Below are 19,012 nucleotides of genomic sequence, written 5' to 3' on the forward strand. Positions count from 1 at the left end.
GCACATCAATGTCCTGGAGATGACAGCGGTGTTATTAGCGTTGCAACACTTCACGACTCTCTCCCCTTGGGCTATATAGCAATTCAGATGGACAACATGTCAGTAGTGTGGTACATCAACAAACAGAGTGGAACCAAATCTTACCCCTTATGTCAGGAGGCCCTTTGATTATAGCAATGGGCGATTTCCTCTCAGAATTTTCGGGTTGCAATGCACATTCCGAGGAATTCCAACGTGATAACGGACAAGCACAGCAGGGCAATACTCATGCCCCACGAGTGGTCTCTGAAACAAGATGTAGCGGATATGATCTTCCGCAGTTGGGGCCAGCCATGCTGCAATCTTTTTACCTCTCACCTAAACAACAAATGCAGCAGCTACATTGCGTTTGTTCCACCACTGGGACAGTCACCCAGAGATACACTGGTCCACAATTGATCTCCCCCCAGGATTCTTTACGTTTTCTCCCCCTGTCCTTTAATTCCAAAAGTTCTTCAGAAAGCAAAGTTGCTGAGTCGCAAACCGATCCTCATTGCCCCATACTGGCCTCATCAGATACGGTTCCTGTTCCTTTGGCATTACCTGAAAGAAGAGCCTTGGATTCTGGACCTGGTTTCGGACCTCCCGACACATCAGTCGGGCACTCTTCATCCTTCCATTCAAACTCTCAAGCTGACAGCTTGGTTTCTCCACTTCCAATCCTAGCCAGGCTCCCTGATATCTCACCTATGGTTTAACATATTTTAGTCTTTTCTCATAAAACAACTACTAGGAAACCTTACGCTAGTAAATGGAAGAGGTTCTCCTTCTGGGCTGAACAACATGACATTGATCCCTTTACAGCTCCAGTTGCAAAAATCTTGGACTTCCTTGCAGAAACCTTCAAGAAAGGAGCAGCAGCTGCTATGATTCTTGTTCAACTGGCTGATATTTCTAATTTTCATGTGGGCCTTCTAGGTTCTAACAACATGTCCCATAAGCTATGTAAGGCCTTTTTGAAAGGTGCTACCCTATTAAGGCCTCCTATCCGAGAACCTCTCCATCCTTGGGATTTAAATTTAGTACTAGCTGCTCTGATTTTTCCTCCCTTTGAACCAGCCGCTTCTTGTCCTCTAAAGTTCTTATCATGGAAGACTCTCTTCCTGATTGCTGTTACATCAGCTAGGTGGGTTTCCGAGTTACAGGCACTTTCCATCCGCCCACCATATATGATCTTTCACAAGGATAGAGTATTCCTTAGAACTAATCCTTTTTACCAAAAATCTGTTCAGAGTATAATTTGAATCAATCAATTGAACTTCCTGTTTTCTTTCCAAGTTATGGCAGCAAGGCAGAGTATAAATTGCATCAATTGGATGTCCACAGGCAGTTACGATTTTATCTTCAAAGAACCAAGGACATCAGAAAATCAGATCAGCTATTTGTATCCTCTCTCAGAGTAAGCAATGTTCACCAGTTTCTAAAGTGACTCTTTCAAAATGGCTGTCCAGTACTATTACTCATGCTTATGAGTCTCGGAATATGTCAGTCCCGGGAAAAGTAAGGGGACATTCTACTAGGTCCTTGGCTACCTCCATAGCTTTTCAAGCTAAGCTTCCTTTAGATACTATTTGTGCAACAGCAACATGGGCTACTCCCCATACCTTCATTACTCATTACAAAGTGGACATGGCCTCTCGGAACAGGGCATCCTTTGGTTTCATGGTTCTGAAGTTTCTTTTCCAGTGAGCCACACAGGATTTAGGTGCTGGGGATGCTGTCCCAACCAGAAAGAAGGAAGGCAAGATGGACAACATAACATAAAGAAGCTATGTTCTTACCATAATGTTCCATGTTTGTTGTCTCGCCTTCCTTCTTGCGGCCCTCCCTCCTTCCCCCATCCTGGATGATTGAGAGGAATTCCCTTTATTGGCTGATTTGGCTGAGTTTCCTTTGCTTTTCAGCTGTTGGTATAGTCCTTGTCACCATTGTTGCTCTGTTTTTTCGGTACAAGGAAACAGTATTGTTTGGTTAACTCCTTTATTTGGTAAATTATAGTTCTCCTATCTAGTGGTTAATTGTCACAAACGAGATCTGGGTAGCTACTGCTAAGCATGCTGGGATAAGGGGCTAGCCTCGAGCCAGTAAGGACTCTTTGAGCCTTAGAAGTGGCCAAGTCGTAGCCGACATCGGCTCCGAACCCAACCAGAAAGAAGGAAGGCGAGATAAAGGACAACAAACATGGAATGCTATGGTAAGAAAATTGTCTGGGTGCTTGAGAGTCACTATTAAAAATAGGCCTGACTAATACTGTACCGTATACTATTTGTTGTTTTGACTTGTTCTTAGGTTGGGGAGAGAGGGAATTGTTTCCTATCTTGCTTTTTAAAACCTCTAAAACTCTAAAAACATAGGCTATGTTTCTGTGGGAGGAAAACAGAAAGTGCAACACATGAAAATTGTACTGTATTTCTTCTATATTTTTTTGCTTGTTGCTTGGGAGTGCTGGTTACTTGAGTTCTGGTTAACTGAGAGTTTACTGTATCATCTTTCAGCTATAGCAATGATACAAGGATCATCCTACAAAATCCAAGATTCTGGGGATGTCTACATATTGCTGATGCTGTTTATGTTAAGGAAGGTTATCTTAAGAACTTTATGTTGAGAAGTATTCTGCCTGGTTTTAGGAAGAGAATTGGACAGGAAGGGCCAATGCTGAATTTACCGTAACCTGCCATTAATATTCTCAATACTGGAAGGTATGGTAATTCCCACAGTCTTTTTGTCACTTTAGACAGAAAGGAGTACAGTTTGAGAGGGTAAGATCTGGCCCTAAGCTGAATGTTTGAATAATATTTTTTTTTCTAGCCCAGGCATTCTACCACTGATGAGAACCAATACTGAGGGGATCTAAGGGCCTGGTTGCAAGTCTGGATCAGTATTTAGTAGTCAAAGACTTACCTGACCACATAAAACTGGAGTAGGACTAAGAACAAAGCAAATGATAAGGCAAGAGGTTGCAATATTAAGAGGAAAAATATTGTAAGATGAGCAGAAAAGCATGAATCACACAAGTGGAAGAAGACTAAGTCGCTTTAAGAGACTTTATAAGAAGGAAACCACCCTGGAAAAGGGAAAGAGGTGGGGCACCTGTTCCACCTGTGAAGGTGAACTCAGACTCTTATTGAAGGTTGGGCAAGGTAAGGTACCCTTGGAAAATAGAAAGTAGATGCCAGAAAGTGACACAAGTTCCAGTCTGACAAGCAGAAATCAATTCTGGCTAATCTAAGACCTCTGTTGTGTCATAATCCTATTAATGCAGACTACACTGTACATTAAAATGCGGTTTGGTTGCTGAACAATGAGAGAACACTGAAATCTGGAGAGTATAATTGCTAAAATGAATAACATTTTTTATTTGTTAAAAGATACTCCCAGTACCATTAAGCCTTTTCTAAACTGCTCCAGCTACATGGAATTATCTACCTGTCAAACTGAGGAAGAATGACAGCCTCCCTAAATTCCAAAAGAAACTTAAACAATATTTGCTTAAACTATCAAAGTGCCTTTACTTTCTAGACAAAAGTTAAATATACCTTTGTTTTCCAGATGCCTCTTCTTAATGCTTTGCTTCTCATCACCACACAATCTCATATTGCTTCCAGCTGTGACTGCCTCCTTAGAACATTAGCGTGCTCTGTTAGTTCATATATATCATTTGTTCTTTTGTACATGTTGTATTACAAAGGAATAGGCACCCTTTAAACCTATATTAATATGTACCTGTGATTTTCCATTTCAGGTGATTTGTTTCTGATCATATTCTGTTTATTCTTTGTAACTATAACATCTGTATGCTTAATGCAAATACAACACTTGTATGCGACTATCTTTTGGACCAGGTCATACCAGAAAATGCTATTTTTTTACTAGCTCCTTTATCTGGTTTACTAACTCAAACAAATAAAAATAAATTGATTAAGTACAGCACAGAGCTCTTTCCTACTGTCTAAGGAGACTGGATTTTTCTAAAGCAATACTAGATTTTCTACTGAGCTTGCATAAGCCTATGAAGGGATGGCATGTGCATCCCATATCCAAACCTGGGAAATAGATTCTGTAGATCCTAGAATTTAGATCCCATCAAGCTACAGGATGAATATAGAGTGGTTCAGCAGCAGGAGTCATCTCTTAAGATACATTTTATTTATCTACAACAATAAAGGCCAAATGCAAGAACTCATAAATAAGAAAACTGAAATAACTATGGAGACATTGGGTATGCAATACCAAAATGTAACATCTCAAGTGTATTTAAGATTAGCTAGGAAGTGCAGATCTAGAGCCAGGAATTTCAGACCCTTAACTCTTACAGATAAAAAGAATGAAAGCTAGCTCCTATATGTAGCTGAAATAACAGAGAATTGTAGATTATATTAGATGGGGAGGGTAAGAGTCTGTACTACAGTAGATGCAGCATTATTGCCAGATACCCACATTTTAACTTGGAAGTGGCATTTTCTAAAATATCAACTTTTTTCTGATGAGACCAAAGATTATACTGAATGTGTAACTCCAAAAAATGCTATATGGATATGGAAAGTGTCCTTTGTTAGTTCTTGATCCTGCAGTGTTGTAGTGTCATTTTTGGATATTTTGAATGTGCTTTTTACAAAGGAGGAGATGCTTGTTTCCATTTTGAGAATGGTATCCCTCCTGTAGTACATAAAACTGTTTTTACCCAAGGCCCTGGGATTTCTATGGTAGTATGCCAGACAATAACAGTGGACCAAACCCCTCCCTTGTAGAAACAGGTGTTTCTCTTACCACTGCTAAAACCTCTGAAAGATCCTTTGAAACATGACAGTTACATGCAAATTTCTCATCAAAACTTAGACTGTATCATCTATATGGCTGCATGGTCTTTATGCTTCACTATATTTATCCCTCTCTGGGTTCCGCTAATCAAGTGAGTTAAAGGGAGGACAGTGTGGCAGAATACATAATAAATTGTATGGTAGCTCAAAGAAGGCACCCATTGAAAATACCATGTGCACTTCTTTGTACACTACCATAGGTTTTTCCTGTCCGACAACACTTTAACTGTCCATCCCCTTCATTAAATCACACAGTGAATATATGCAGGCTCATCTGTAGCAGCGAGAGTTAGGATGCATTATCCTTTTCCATTTTTGAGGAGTTAACAAAGATGCCTGCTTGCCTTTTTATTTTTCATTCTGGCTGTGGAGCCCGAAAGAGTGGCTCTGAGAAAAGGATTAAATACATTGGGAAAGATCCCAGATGTGGAAATTAATCTAGGACATCTCACAATGTTTGCATATGATCTTCTAACTTTTTAGCATGCCAAATGAGTCTCTACCACCTTGTTAGTTCATACTGAAGGATGGAAGTAAAATGAAGGATAGGATCATGGTCTCAAATATTCTGGAATAATATGTTACTTACATATTTCTGGAAAGACATATGTATTGGCACTCAGAAAACATCTGAATGAAACAAACCTAGACTATGTGGTTTTATTTGGTTTAATCCCACCTGCACACTCCACCATCCCATAATATCAAGTGCTTTATGCATATGTATGCATAATACACACAATAAATATATGTGTGTGTGTGTGTGTGTGTGTGTGTGTGTGTGTGTGTGTGTGTGTGTGTGTGTGTGTGTGTGTGTGTGTGTGTGTGTGTGTGTGTGTGTGTGTGTGTGTGTGTGTGTGTGTGTGTTTATGTATGTGTATATATATATATATATATATATATATATATATATATATATATATATATGTGTGTGTGTGTGTGTGTGTGTAGAGAGAGAGAGAGAGATGGGATCCCTACTAAATCTCAAACTTCCACAATCCCGAGAGTCTGAATCCCGAGAACCAGAATCTCGAACATAAAAAAAAAGAAAAGTAAACAAGAAAAATAAACATTTTCTAATGTATGTGCAGGGGGGCAAGCCCCCTGCAATGTAAATATACCAACTCCGAGATCGCACAACAGTGGAGTGAACGGCAAAGTTTCCGTTCCTCTCTGCACAACACTATTTTGGCATTCACTCCACTGTAGTGCGATCTTGGAGTTGGTATATTTAAGTTGCAGAGGGTGTGGGGGGTGCAGGGGGACTTGTCCCCCTGCATATATGTTAGAAAATGTTTTTTTTTTTTTTTTTTTATGTTCGAGATTCTGCAGTCTCGAGATTCTGGTCCTTGGGATACAGAGTCTCGGGATTGTGGAATTTCGAGATTGAGTAGTGATTCCATATAGATATATATATATAGATATATGGTTTACTATTAAAAAGTCGGCATAGCATTGCACACCTATGAACTATTCAAACTACAGATGTTCGAATAGTTCATATGTATGCCAGCCACGTAATCGAATGGAATATTTGCGAATGGTCTGTGCATTCGCAAATATAATGTTCGATTATGTACAGGGATCACGGTACAGTGCGGTAAGGGAAATACATTGCTTTACTCACTCTAGTGCTATCTCGGAGTTGGAATATATAGTTGGGGGTGTGTGGGGGAGCAGCCCCCCACAGGGGGGTGCAGGGGGGCTTGCTCCCCCTGCATAAACGGGATGTTAGGTTTCCTAGTTAGGGAGCTACGGGAAGGGTGGGATTGCTGTTAAGTGCCGAAAATGTTGCGTTCGACATTTTCGGCATTAACAGCTGTTTTTCGACATTAGGGCTGTTAGGTGTTGTGTACTTTCGGTGAAACACTTTGCTCATAAGTACCATTTTTTTTTCACTTTTGAGATTTTAATAATAACCCTAGATATACATATATGCACACACACACACACACACACACACACACACACACATATATATATATATATATATATATATATATATATATATATTATATTATATAGCACACAACACTTGAAAGGCCATAAATTTAGGTAGAGGTACTGTAGAAGCTTTCGTTGATGGAGATGAAGTTCATCAGATGGGTAGTAAAAGAAACACTTTGGTACAGATGACGAAATGAGGACATCAGAGCAGAAGCCAAGCCCATTTGCAAAGAAGATCAATGAAAAGAGATTACAGTGGTTCAGTCACATGTACCGGAAAACAGAAGATGATTTTTTTAAAGATTATTGGGAGAGGCATGAAGAATACAAGAAGAGACATGGATTTCCAACCAAAAGATGGATTACATGTGAGAAGACCAGTAATAGTAAGGCTTGACTGTCAAAGAAATGGGACAGTGGGACTGAATCAAGATATGTGGCTAATGTTGTCACACCACCCTGATTCCATGTAAAAAGGAACGAAAGGATTGATGATGGCGATGATGCTCCTTGGTCACCCATAAAAAGAGGTGTGTGCCTAATGGCTTTAACTGATTTAAAAAGAAAGAAAAAAATTTACGCTATCTAATGTCTGTTAATCTGTTCACAAAAGGGAGGGCAAAGTACTGTCTGCACTGGCACCAAATAATAGAACAAGTCTGACAGGATAATCCAAGTTCCACATTCCAAAGATAAAAGGGGGACTCTGATCAAACGGCAGTATCCACAATTGCCACTAAAGGCAGAATGAGCCTTACAACATAGACTAAGGGGCATGCCACTTACAGGAAAAAATTCCTCTGGGAGGTAGCAGCTAAAGGTAAAATGTGTCTTGACAGCTTGCACTGAATAGGTATGCTGCATACAAAAAAAGATTATTTTAGATGGGGGCAATAAAATGAGTACTGTTGCAAATATACTTTAGAAAGACCTCAAGTACCCCTGAAGCAAGTCGAACTACACCTCACAAGCTACATAAAATGTAGACACACAAAGTAAAATGGATTGCTACTAAAAAAAATCAGCCTTTGACTGCTGAACATTGAGTTATATCAGTACTGAACATGCTAGGCACTTCTCTGGCCTGGTACTTCACCCCATATATTGTGTAAGAAAGAAACACTGATCATTCAGCCATTCACCAAATACTCAACAATACAAGTCATTCTACCCAAAGTAAACTTATCTGAAGACAGAATTTATCAGTTTGTCTCAGAACAGAAGGATCATATTCACTAAACAGCACTAGTTTGGTTATTTCCAAATTTGTGGTAGTTTCTATCTTCAAGAAATTCACTGCAGTATGGAGGCCTTAATCATTAGCATGACAGAGAAGACAAAAAGAAGAATATTTTCTATTATCCTGACTTTTGACTTGAGGCAAGGTAGTAAGGAAAAAAAGTACTTTCCTGGCTATTTTCAGTCATTACAAATCTTAAAGTGCAAGGCAGGCAATGTCAGGAGTAAAACGTTAAACTCAGAATTAGTACCAGAAGCGATGATTGGAAGACATGAGCTAAACAAGCCTGTGCCTATGTATCTAAAGACATTAAGGGAGAAAAGGGAAAACTAATTGCGAAAAAAACTGCATTCCAAATCACGAATCAGGTCTTGTTCAAAATAGTGTTGCTGATTCTGGAGGTAACATCATAAAGAAAGATCCATCACAGAGATAGTTAAAAATAATTAAAATGGCTAAAGATCCATTTTGTACAAAAATAAACTTTTGGTAATGGATTTTCCTTTCATAAACATCAGTAGCAACTTTGTATACAGTTTAAGAATTTGTCAGCATATAGTCAAAGCTTGATTTTCTTTCTTACCATCAGTATTCACGTTGACTCCTTATGTAGTTCCTGCTTTCTGTACCCACAATGTACCCACAAGATGTGCCACATTTATGCTGCCAGATACAAGTTGTCAGTACTTCTCTAACACCTTACCCTAATGTTTTAGATAGAAGGGAGGAAATTAGCATTCTTGATTTGGATTCATACCATGAAATGTTGATTAGATCATTACCAAACATACTAAATTATAAAAATTGAGCAACTAAAATTCTTGGGGTAAAGTAATCCATTGTTGCTCAAAACTATGGATGTGATAGTGTTCAATCTCGCCGTTTGTTCTTACACATGGGTTCGGAGCCGATCCTCGGCTCCGTGCCGGCCTCTTGCAAGCTCTGCATCGAGAAGAAGCTCGAGACAATCTAATACCCACAATCCCCCTCTGCCTTTACCTCAGATCTAGTTTGCCGCTGCTGCATACGCATCGTTGGGAGCTAGCTCGAGAGTTTCTAAGCTAAGATATAACTTTTATTGTTATATTTATTAGGATACTAGTCTGTTTGATATTTTTCAGTGTTAACTGTGTGATTGTGTTGTGGTTCCGTTAATTTATTGGTACCGTTAACTTTAATTATCGGTCAAATTGTTATCGGGGCCTACACCCTTCATATCTTACCTAGTTGAGAAGAATTTTTTACCGGATTTGACAATTTTATCGGTTTTGACTAACTTTATCGGACTTGACTGTTTTTTACTGGATTTATCTTTCTTCCCTATAATGTCTGAGAAGGTAAAGTCTGGTTTCAAGCGTTGTCAGTGTGGCCAGAAAATGTCGGTCACTGACAACCATAGTTCCTGCGTCTACTGCCTTGGCCCTCTCCACTTACAAGAGGATTGCTCCATCTGTCACTCTTTTAGTGGGAGGGTCATGACAGATAGGTGCAGGAAACTAATGGACAGAGGTCTATTGAAACCGGCTTTCCAAGAGGCTCTGGATGCTTCTGACCAGGCATCAAAGTCCTCTAAGGAGTCGAAGACGTCGGAGCCTAAGTCATCGGCTCCGAGCTCTTCTTCAAAGGTTAGATCACCGGTTCCACAGACTTCGGGGCCGAGTGTTCAACTGGTATCGGTTCCTGAGCCTCGAGTCTTGGAACCGGTGATGGAGCTCCCTCCTTCGGCCATATTGAGGTCGGCTCCGTCTTCGGTTCCTTCGACCCGTTCTTCCTCCAAACTTTCGGATGTCGATGTGGATCGCGTGGTGCAGAAGTTATTGGAGCATTCGGCCCTCTCTAAACTTATTTCGGTTTCCACCCAGTTGGTGTCGAAACTTGAAGGCCTTCCTGTATCTCCATCCATTCCTCCTCCGAGACCGATTCAGTCTTTGGAGCCGGAAGAGGCTGATCTACTGATTGTGGAGCCCTCGGGTCCAGAACCGTCTTTTTCTCGGTCTGTTCCCCTCACCTCGACTCCGTCGGACCCGGTACCGGAGTCTCGGAGCCAATGGTCTGTTCTTGGTTCCGGGGCTGAGAGTCGAACCGACGTGTCGGTTCCGACTCTCCCCCTCGGGGCCTCGGCGCGGATCGATTCGGCTCCGTCCTCGGGGTCGATGCCTTGATGCCTGTGTCGGGATTCTTCCCATTTCTTGAACCGGGGACTCTTGATCGCGGGACCGGGGCGTTCGACCTGATGAGGAAGGTGTTGTCTACCCAGACAACCACATCAGTGGAAGCAGTTTCTCCTCCCCATAAAGGGCCTTTGTCTTCATCTGCACCCACGGCCACATCCAAGCGTCGGGCACCAGTGTCTCAGCCACCCCTGGAGGTGCCTCCTCTTCTTCCGAGGCTTCTTCGGATGCTCCCCACGAGGAAGTCCCTAGGAAGAGATTGTGTAAGAGGAGACACTTGGATTCTCCACAGGAATCCTTGACATCTGACACTGACTTAGATGAGTCAAAGGGGTCCCCTAAGTCACCTTCAGAAGATGTCTCTTTTTCGGACATATTGGAGATCCTGAAGCAGAGAGGTGACTGGCAGTCCCTTCCCCCTTCTGAGGATGAGTCAGTTCTGCTGAAGGCATTTGGTGCTCGCCCTTCCTCCTCCTGGGTCACTCCGCCCTTCGACGAACTAATGGAACTAATTGCTCGAAGGGCGTGGGAGGCTCCTGACACAGTGGAACCTGTTCCAAGGAAACCTAACAAGTACATCACAGCACCTCAGGATAAGTCCTACCTTACAAAAGGAGTTCCAGTAGACGCTATGGTGGTGGCAGCAGCCACGAAAAAGGAGATGTCGGAGTCTTCTTCGTCTATCCATCCTCCTAATAAAGACTCTAGGACGATGGATAGATACCGGAAGCGCATTTTTAGTTCAGCGGCTTTTTCCATGCGGTCCCTGAACTATTTGACCCACTTTACACGTCTACAGAGGGATCTAGTCAAAGAGTTGGGAGATACCCTCCAGGGTGCTACAGATGCAGCTGTCTCAGAGAAAGTGACAGCGCAACTTAATACCCTAACATCGATTGTTAACTCGTCCATGAGGCTGATTTCCTCGCAGCCGAAGGTTCGAGTAGGGCAGCAGCTTCAGCGATTGCTCTTCGTAGACAATCCTGGATGCGCCTATGCTCCTTTTGGAAGCCTTCAAGTCTTCCTTTACAACGCCCCATTTGACGGTGCCACTCTCTTTGGCCCCAAAGTAAAGGAGACCCTTACCCGGTGTGAACAAGAGGGAAAGACTCTGTCTGCTGTCGGAGTCCGTTTTTCCACCCCAACCAGACCGTACCCCAAAGGGCAACGCGGTGGAAAAATGTGGTTTTGAAAACCCCAAGGGTCTTTCTCAGGCACACAGGGTGATGCCCCCTCTAGAGGCAGAGGAGGGAGCAGAGGTGGAAGACGCCGCCCTGGCGGCAGAGGGGGTCCGCAACATCAAGGTGACAGGGAAACACTCCCTGGTAAACCTTTCCAGCACTCCTGAGAGGAGGCCCGACTGTCCTGCTCTGGTGGCAGTCGGGGTCGCTTAGCTTTATACCCTCAGGCCTGGCAAAATATAACTACAGACAAGTGGGTAAAAAGCGTGGTTACCAGAGGTTACAACATACCCTTCCTATCTCATCCCATCCCAAAGAGAAGACTCCCAGATGTACCGCCCCATCTGCGAGAGCCAGCAGCTTTAGAAATTTCAAAGCTGCTAGAAAAAAGAGTCATCCAGCCAGTCCCAGTGGACCAGCAAGGATTCGGGACTTACTCAAGGTTCTTTTTAGTTCCAAAGAAAACAGGGGACTGGAGGCCCATTCTAGACCTAAGCTACCTCAATACTTTCGTCAAGAAAGAAAAGTTCCGAATGGTCACGCTTCAATCGATCCTTCCATTCTTACAGAAGGACGAGTGGATGTGCTCAATAGATCTACAGGATGCATACTACCACATCAAAATGGCCAGGGCATCCAGAGATCATTTGCGCTTCCGGCTGGGAGCCAGTCACTTTCAATTTCGAGCCCTGCCCTTTGGTCTGACCTCAGCCCCCAGGGTCTTCACCAAATGCATGGCAGTGGTAGCATCTCACTTGAGACGCCAGGGATTCCAGGTGTTTCCGTATCTGGACGACTGGCTCCTTTCGGCCACCACCAGGCGTCAACTACTGCAGGCCAGAGACTTTGTTCTCCAACTGTGTGTTCACCTAGGGATCTCTGTAAACTTCGGAAAATCCTTACTTCAGCCATCACAAAACATCTTGTTCATAGGAGCAGAGTTAGACACACGTCAGTTGATTCTGAGGCTTCCCCCAGAAAGGATATTATCACTTCAGACTCATATTCGTCTTCTACTCTTGTCAAGGAAATCTCCTGCAAAACTAGTACTAAAGGTGTTGGGCCTCATGTCAGCCTCCCTGATTGCAATTCCCTGGGAAGGCTGCACATGAGAGTCCTACAATGGCTGCTGTTTGCACAATGGTCATTCAACAACTACCTCTAACACACGAGATTCTTATAACAAAGACATGCAAAGCAGATCTAAACTGGTGGCTTCAAGCGTTCAACCTTTCCCAAGGGAGACCGTTTGTGCTACCCATACAGTTACAGTGACCACGGACGCTTCCCTGATAGGGTGGGGGTATCTTTCAGGGACAGACAGTCCAAGGCGAATGGACCAATTTGGAGTACAATCTGCACATCAATGTTCTAGAGTTGAGGGCAGTGTTTCTAGCGTTGCAACACTTTGCTCCCCTTCTTCCTCTAGGGACTATTGCAGTTCAGACGGACAACATGTCGGTAGTCTGGTACATAAACAAGCAAGGGGGAACCAAGTCCTATCAGCTATGCAGAGAGGCCATGAGAATTTGGCAGTGGGCGGAGTCCACGGGTCGCTTTCTAATAACGCACATCCCGGGGTCATCCAGCGTCATAGCCGACAGGCTCAGCAGAGCAATTCTGTTACCGCACGAGTGGTCCCTAAAACAGTCAGTAGCGAAAGGATTTTTCGCGTGGGGCCAGCCTTCCTGCGATCTGTTTGCGTCTCCAATGAACGCCAAATGCAGGAGCTACTTTGCCCTATTACCCTCCAGGGAAGTCCCCAGGGACGCACTGGTTCACGATTGGCCCCGGGACTCCTGTCGCTTTTCCCCATTTCCTCTGATATCAAAGTTTCTCCAGAAAGCCAAGAACCTACACAGGACGATAATCCTCATTGCCCCATTCTGGCCTCGTCAAATTTGGTTTCCCTTCCTGAAGATACACTGCATTCGGGGACCCTGGATTCTGGACCCAGAGCCAGACCTATTGACTCACTCGTCAGGGGTTCCCCATCCCGCTTCTGTCCCTCCATCTAGCAGCTTGGCTGCTCCAATTCTAACTTAGCCAGGTCTGATCTTTTGTCACCAGCAGTCCAGGATATTTTGGTGGCTTCATAAAGCTTCCACTACTAAGACATATGCTAGCAAATGGGCGATTTGTATTCTGGGCGAATACACACCATGTGGATCCTTTTATAGCTCCTTTGAATAAGATCTTAGAGTTCTTAACAGACTTATTCCATCAGGGTGCTTCTCCTGCTACACTAAGAGTTCAATTGGCTGCCATTTCGAATTTCCATGTGGAAGAATGTGGAGCTCCTGTTATGGCTCACAGACTTTGTAAAGCCTTTTTAAAAGGAGTTTTTCATATTAGACCACCGGTCAGATCTCCTACGTCACCTTGGAGCCTAAATTTGTTGCTATCTAAATTAATGTTGCCCCCTTTTGAACCTGCCTCTTCTTGCTCACTAAAATTTTTATCCTGGAAAACTCTCTTTCTGGTAGCCATTACTTCCGCTAGGCGAGTATCTGAACTTCAGGCTCTTTTCATCAAGCACCCGTATTTGATCTTTCACTCTGACAGAGTTTCTCTTCGAACCAATTCATCCTTCCTCCCTAAAGTGTGCTCTATTAACAATATTAATCAGTCCATTGAATTACCCACTTTCTTCAAAAACCACTCCAACAAAATGGAGTATATGTTACACAAATTAGATGTTCACAGACAGCTAAGATTTTATTTGGATAGAACAAAGGATCACAGAAAAACAGATCAACTCTTTGTGGCTTTTGCTGATAGCAGGAAAGGACTTGCAGTTACCAAAGAACTCTTTCTAAATGGTTAACGGATTGTATAATCTATGTCTACGATTCTTCAAATCAAACCCTGTTACACAAACCCAAAGGACATTCCACAAGGTCAGTGTCTACATCTTTGGCTCATGCAGCCCGCCTACCACTGGACGCTATTTGTGCAGCTGCTACTTGGTCTAAACCACATACATTCATTTCTCATTATAAGGTAGACAAGGTTTCTAGGGACAGGGCAACCTTTGGTTCCACTGTGCTCAAGAACGTCCTCCCGTGAGTTCCTCAGGAACAAGGAGCTAGGGGCGCTACCCATGTGTAAGAACAAGCGGGAGATTGAACACTATCACATATAGAAGTTATGTCCTTACCATAACGTTCCATGTGGAGTGTTCATCTCGCCTTTGTTCTTACAGTCCCACCCTCCCACCCTTAGGAAGAACGTTCTTTGATGCCTGGCCAGGAGCATTCTGCTACTGTTACAATATTGTGTACATAGTTGACATATATATTTTTTATATGTCTGTCTGGCTTATATATATATAGTTATGTGTAGATTCTTTCTGTACATATGTGATGTGAGCATGAGTGTGCTATTCTGTAGATTGGTTTGCTTGCAAACTAGATCTGAGGTAAAGGCAGAGGGGGATTGTGGGTATTAGATTGTCTCGAGCTTCTTCTTGATGCAGAGCTTGCAAGAGGCCGGCACGGAGCCGAGGATCGGCTCCGAACCCATGTGTAAGAACAAAGGCGAGATGAACACTCCACATGGAACGTTATGGTAAGGACATAACTTCTATTTATATGTTAATGGTTTATGAGGTCAGTGCATTGCCTCTTGTTTTATTGCTGAGAACAGGGGCTTTTGCTTCCCAGTTCCAAATCTGAGATGATTAGAATGATACAGCACTGGAGGATTATACATCCTTAGGATCGATATTGCTATTGTATGTCTGTATGAAGTTGATTTAGCTTGTGTACCTTTTCATACTGCAGCTATTATGGCTGAAAATAGTCCCTCAACCAGCCCACTTATTTACTTAACAAAGAAGGTAAGAAAATAAATAAGTGGCATACAATGCAAGTGTTGTTACTGTCCATAAAGTATGCAATGAGACAGGAGCATTTTTTGTCGTGATCGTATGGACTATAAAGCAATTAGAACAAAAGTCCCTTTAGACATTGAAAACAGGCCTTGGAACATTCAATGTAACCTTCATCAGGCCTGTTGTGGATTAACAAAAACAGCAGCAGTGTCACCAGCATTAAAGACATAGTGCAGCGTTATTACCTATTTGGTCTGAATTTGCTTCAAATCAAGCTTTACATTAGTCCAGTAACTATGAAGTGTGTTTAGATAACTGGTACTATCATCAAAGCTGTTTGTCAGCTTTGCTGTTTTGTTTGCATTGTATTTTTCTGTGAATCCTTTCTTCATGATTGTTAACACAGAGGGTATGCTAAACTGACTGCTTTTGATTCTTAATTGACTTAGTGTATGTTATACATATCTGTGGGTCTTCTCCCTGGATCTGGTTTTCCCTTTCACCATGACTGTGTGACCATGGAGTCAGTAAATTAAAGTACAGGAACTGAGGAGAAGATTCTCCTCTGTAGGTGTATAAGGAGGCATGCCCTGAAAAAAATGTTTTTCTTTAATTATATTTGTTTTACTTCAACATTCAGAGAGTTCATGGTTGTGGGTTTTGTTATTAGCTGATTTTAATTTGTTTTCCATTGGTTTTAGCTTCTTCTTTGTGCTATCTTTATTTTGGCATACATCTATCTGATTTTTAGAGATGTCCCTAATTTTGCCTCAAAATTTTGCTATGACCCTTCTAAATTTGATTTTTTTGAGAAAAGGTGATAAATTATTATTTGTAATACTTATAATCATTACAAATACAAGGTTCTTTACTTTAAACAATACATATGAATTCATATCCTCTGTTTATCAACTTTATAACTTAATAGTACTTTTATTTGAAAACTGTCTCTAATTTGGGGCCTTTTTCCAAATTATAGTTTGAGAGCTATGTTGCACAGTGGAATTTATTACATGAGCATTCTAAAGAAAATAACACATCTGTCATGTATTAGAAAGAACTGGTCACCAAGGAGGAGAGGGTAAAAAGGCAGAGTCCTCAAAATCAAATTTATAGGCAAAAATCATGGTTTTATATAATTTATAGAAATAGCTTTAAATGCTGATATCATTTTAAATGTTTTAAGTGGTTTCCGAAGCTCAATCTGCAAGTTTTTGTAGCCTGACCTTGAGTCTCAGAGACTGAATTTCCTGTCAATGTGTCTTAGGTCTAAAGACTTCTTAATTATTCATTTGCTGAACAGGTCTATAAATCTTTCACAAGTGCTCTCAACAGTATCTAGAGAGAAAAGTTTATAAGTTTGAGTAACCTTCTTTGCTGCACTGTAACAGTATCTCTCTAGTCTCGAAAACAGTGCAGTTCTTGGTTTAAGTATAATACTAAAAACAATGCCATTTTGTAGTACTTAGACTGAATATGAGGAATTGGGTTGCAAATGTTGTACTACGTGTAAGGGTGAGAATGAAAACTGTAAGACAGTTGTAGTGAAATCTCTTTGAAGGAACATTTTCTTAGAAAGGGAGATGTTTCAGTTTCTCAACAAGCATTCAAATATTCATTTATTTCTTCAGTGAAAGGCAAACTATGTTGTGTAGAAATCCATGAAATGCAAGTCAGGGCCTGCAGAGCATTTCAAGGAGAATAAGGGTCATAGACACTACTCTCCTGGGCTATAAATCTTAATCTGCTATAAAAAATCCATTCTGTCTCACTTTCACAGAAAGGCTGTGGAGGTAGAATACACAAGTAACCAGACTTTTTGTAGAATATTTTACTGCTCTAGCTTTTGCTGCTGCTTTCTAAAATGAAGTTTTAGTTTACTTAACCATTCCCTTAAATGTATTCTAAAATCCATCATTTTGCAATACAGTACTTACTTTTTTTTACTTTTGACATCTTGATAGCAGACTTTATGTAAAAGAACAGAACATTTGTTTCAGTTTTACCTCTTTTTTCTGTTTTCTACATTTTTCCATATGCATCTGCCTTCCTGAAGCCATGATTTTATTGGTGAATTTACCACAAGTTATCGAGAGTTATCTCGAGGACAGAACCAATTTAATGTATATGAGGTAAGTCCTCGGATGGATCACTTCCACTATTTTTGATATGAAATTTAACATTTTATACACCTGAGATCTACTAATTAAATAATTTAGATGTCAATACAATTATTGCCTTATGATGATATATTACAGAAAAAATATATTTAGCTCAGTTTGACTTGAATGGGTTTCATATAAACAAATTTCAAGCGCAGTTTATTCCAAACAAATGAAAAGCCCAAGTCTTCTGCAAGAGATTATTCATTGGTTTATTATAGTGTGTGTCTGCTACTTGTAGTTTCATGCTGGATTATAATCTTGCTTCCTATTTTACGTGACATTGTTCAGTGAACAAACAATGCATCTTTTTTTCTCCCCATATGGCATGCATTTTGCTATAGCTTTCTAAAATAAAATTTTTGTTTACTTAACCTTTCCCATCAATGTACTTAATAGTGCATGATTCATAGTAATTTTGTCTTCTGAGAGAAAAAGTACTGCATTCTCCATAATAGACGAAGTGACCGAACCATTTTATGCCGTATTTCTTTTCTTCTAAGTGCTTTTTGCCCCAGTCCCTGCTCTCCATCAAGCCTCCCCCAGACTTTAGCTTGTTCTAGTCAGCCAAGCACATGGGTACAGCTGTTCAGATAGACTGTTTCCCAGGCAACCTTTAGGGTTACTAATGCCATGACATTCAAGGAGTACCCAGCCTATTCACAGCTCCACCCCGTCTGTGTGGGAAAGGACATATATCACTAGTGTTCCTTTCATGCTTCAGTACTTGCTGCTTGTCACTTTTTTTACCATCCTCCAGAGCTAAACTCCTAGTGTCCCCACATACCTGAGTGGGTGGTGCATTTCTATTGTCCCTAACCCCACTTCCTAGATTGCCAACATGAGCACCACATCACTGCTGGGTATCCAACACCCAATCTCAAGATGTATATGCTCCCAGAAATATGTCCCTGAAAGCTACTATCACCATTTTGGGATAACAAGCCCCATTACCTGGTCTGGGGGGGGGGCTCATAATGCAAGTCTCCACCTACATTGTTGACCAAAAACTACATCTTCTTCTATGCAGGATGGGTGAACTATTCATTTAGAGCCCCTCATTCAGCTATTCCATCACATAAGAACTTACTCCAGCTCGAGTCGTCTGAATTGTAGTCAAGACTTTGTCTTTCTCTGCCACAAAGCTTTTTATATACTGTACTGCCACAGCTGTACCTTGTAGTGCACATGATGATATTCCATATTGATATTAATCTATGAAGTGACTGGTTTATTCAAAATGCAGAGTAAAGCATTATGCTTACCTTACTTCATCTTATCGTATGTAGTGATGTACCACATTCTTTAACCATGTGCGTTAAATGTAAACTTAGCAGATGTTCCTTAAGTGCTGCTGCACTGAAGCAGAATATTTGAAAATTTCCTTGACAAGGTCAGAGCGGCATTTAAATTCAGTCATTTGCCAGATATATATACATATATATATATATAGAGAGAGAGAGGTGTGTGTGTGTGTGTGTGTGTGTGTGTGTGTGTGTGTGTATTAAACTTCTAACGAAAGCAGGAATAGGATGCATGCCCAGGTAGAGCAAAATAATGACATTTATTTATTTTATTTCATTATTTGACATTTGTTGATCGGGAAAGTCCAACTGTGTC

The 19,012-nt window shown here is 41.4% G+C and overlaps 1 protein-coding gene across 1 annotated transcript in view; it reads left to right on the forward strand.

Annotated features, from left to right (window-relative positions):
- CPNE9 (copine family member 9) overlaps positions 1–19,012 on the forward strand; it is a 2,305,657-nt gene that overhangs the window by 1,053,095 nt on the left and 1,233,550 nt on the right. The window contains exon 6 of the mRNA XM_044076409.1: positions 17,287–17,362. Within this exon, the coding sequence (XP_043932344.1) occupies positions 17,287–17,362 (76 nt within the window). The remainder of the gene's footprint in view (positions 1–17,286; positions 17,363–19,012) is intronic.

Source organism: Protopterus annectens, chromosome 7.part0 (assembly GCF_019279795.1).
Source record: "Protopterus annectens isolate FY-2018-M chromosome 7.part0, PAN1.0, whole genome shotgun sequence".
In the NCBI taxonomy this organism is placed as follows: Eukaryota; Metazoa; Chordata; order Ceratodontiformes; family Protopteridae; genus Protopterus; species Protopterus annectens.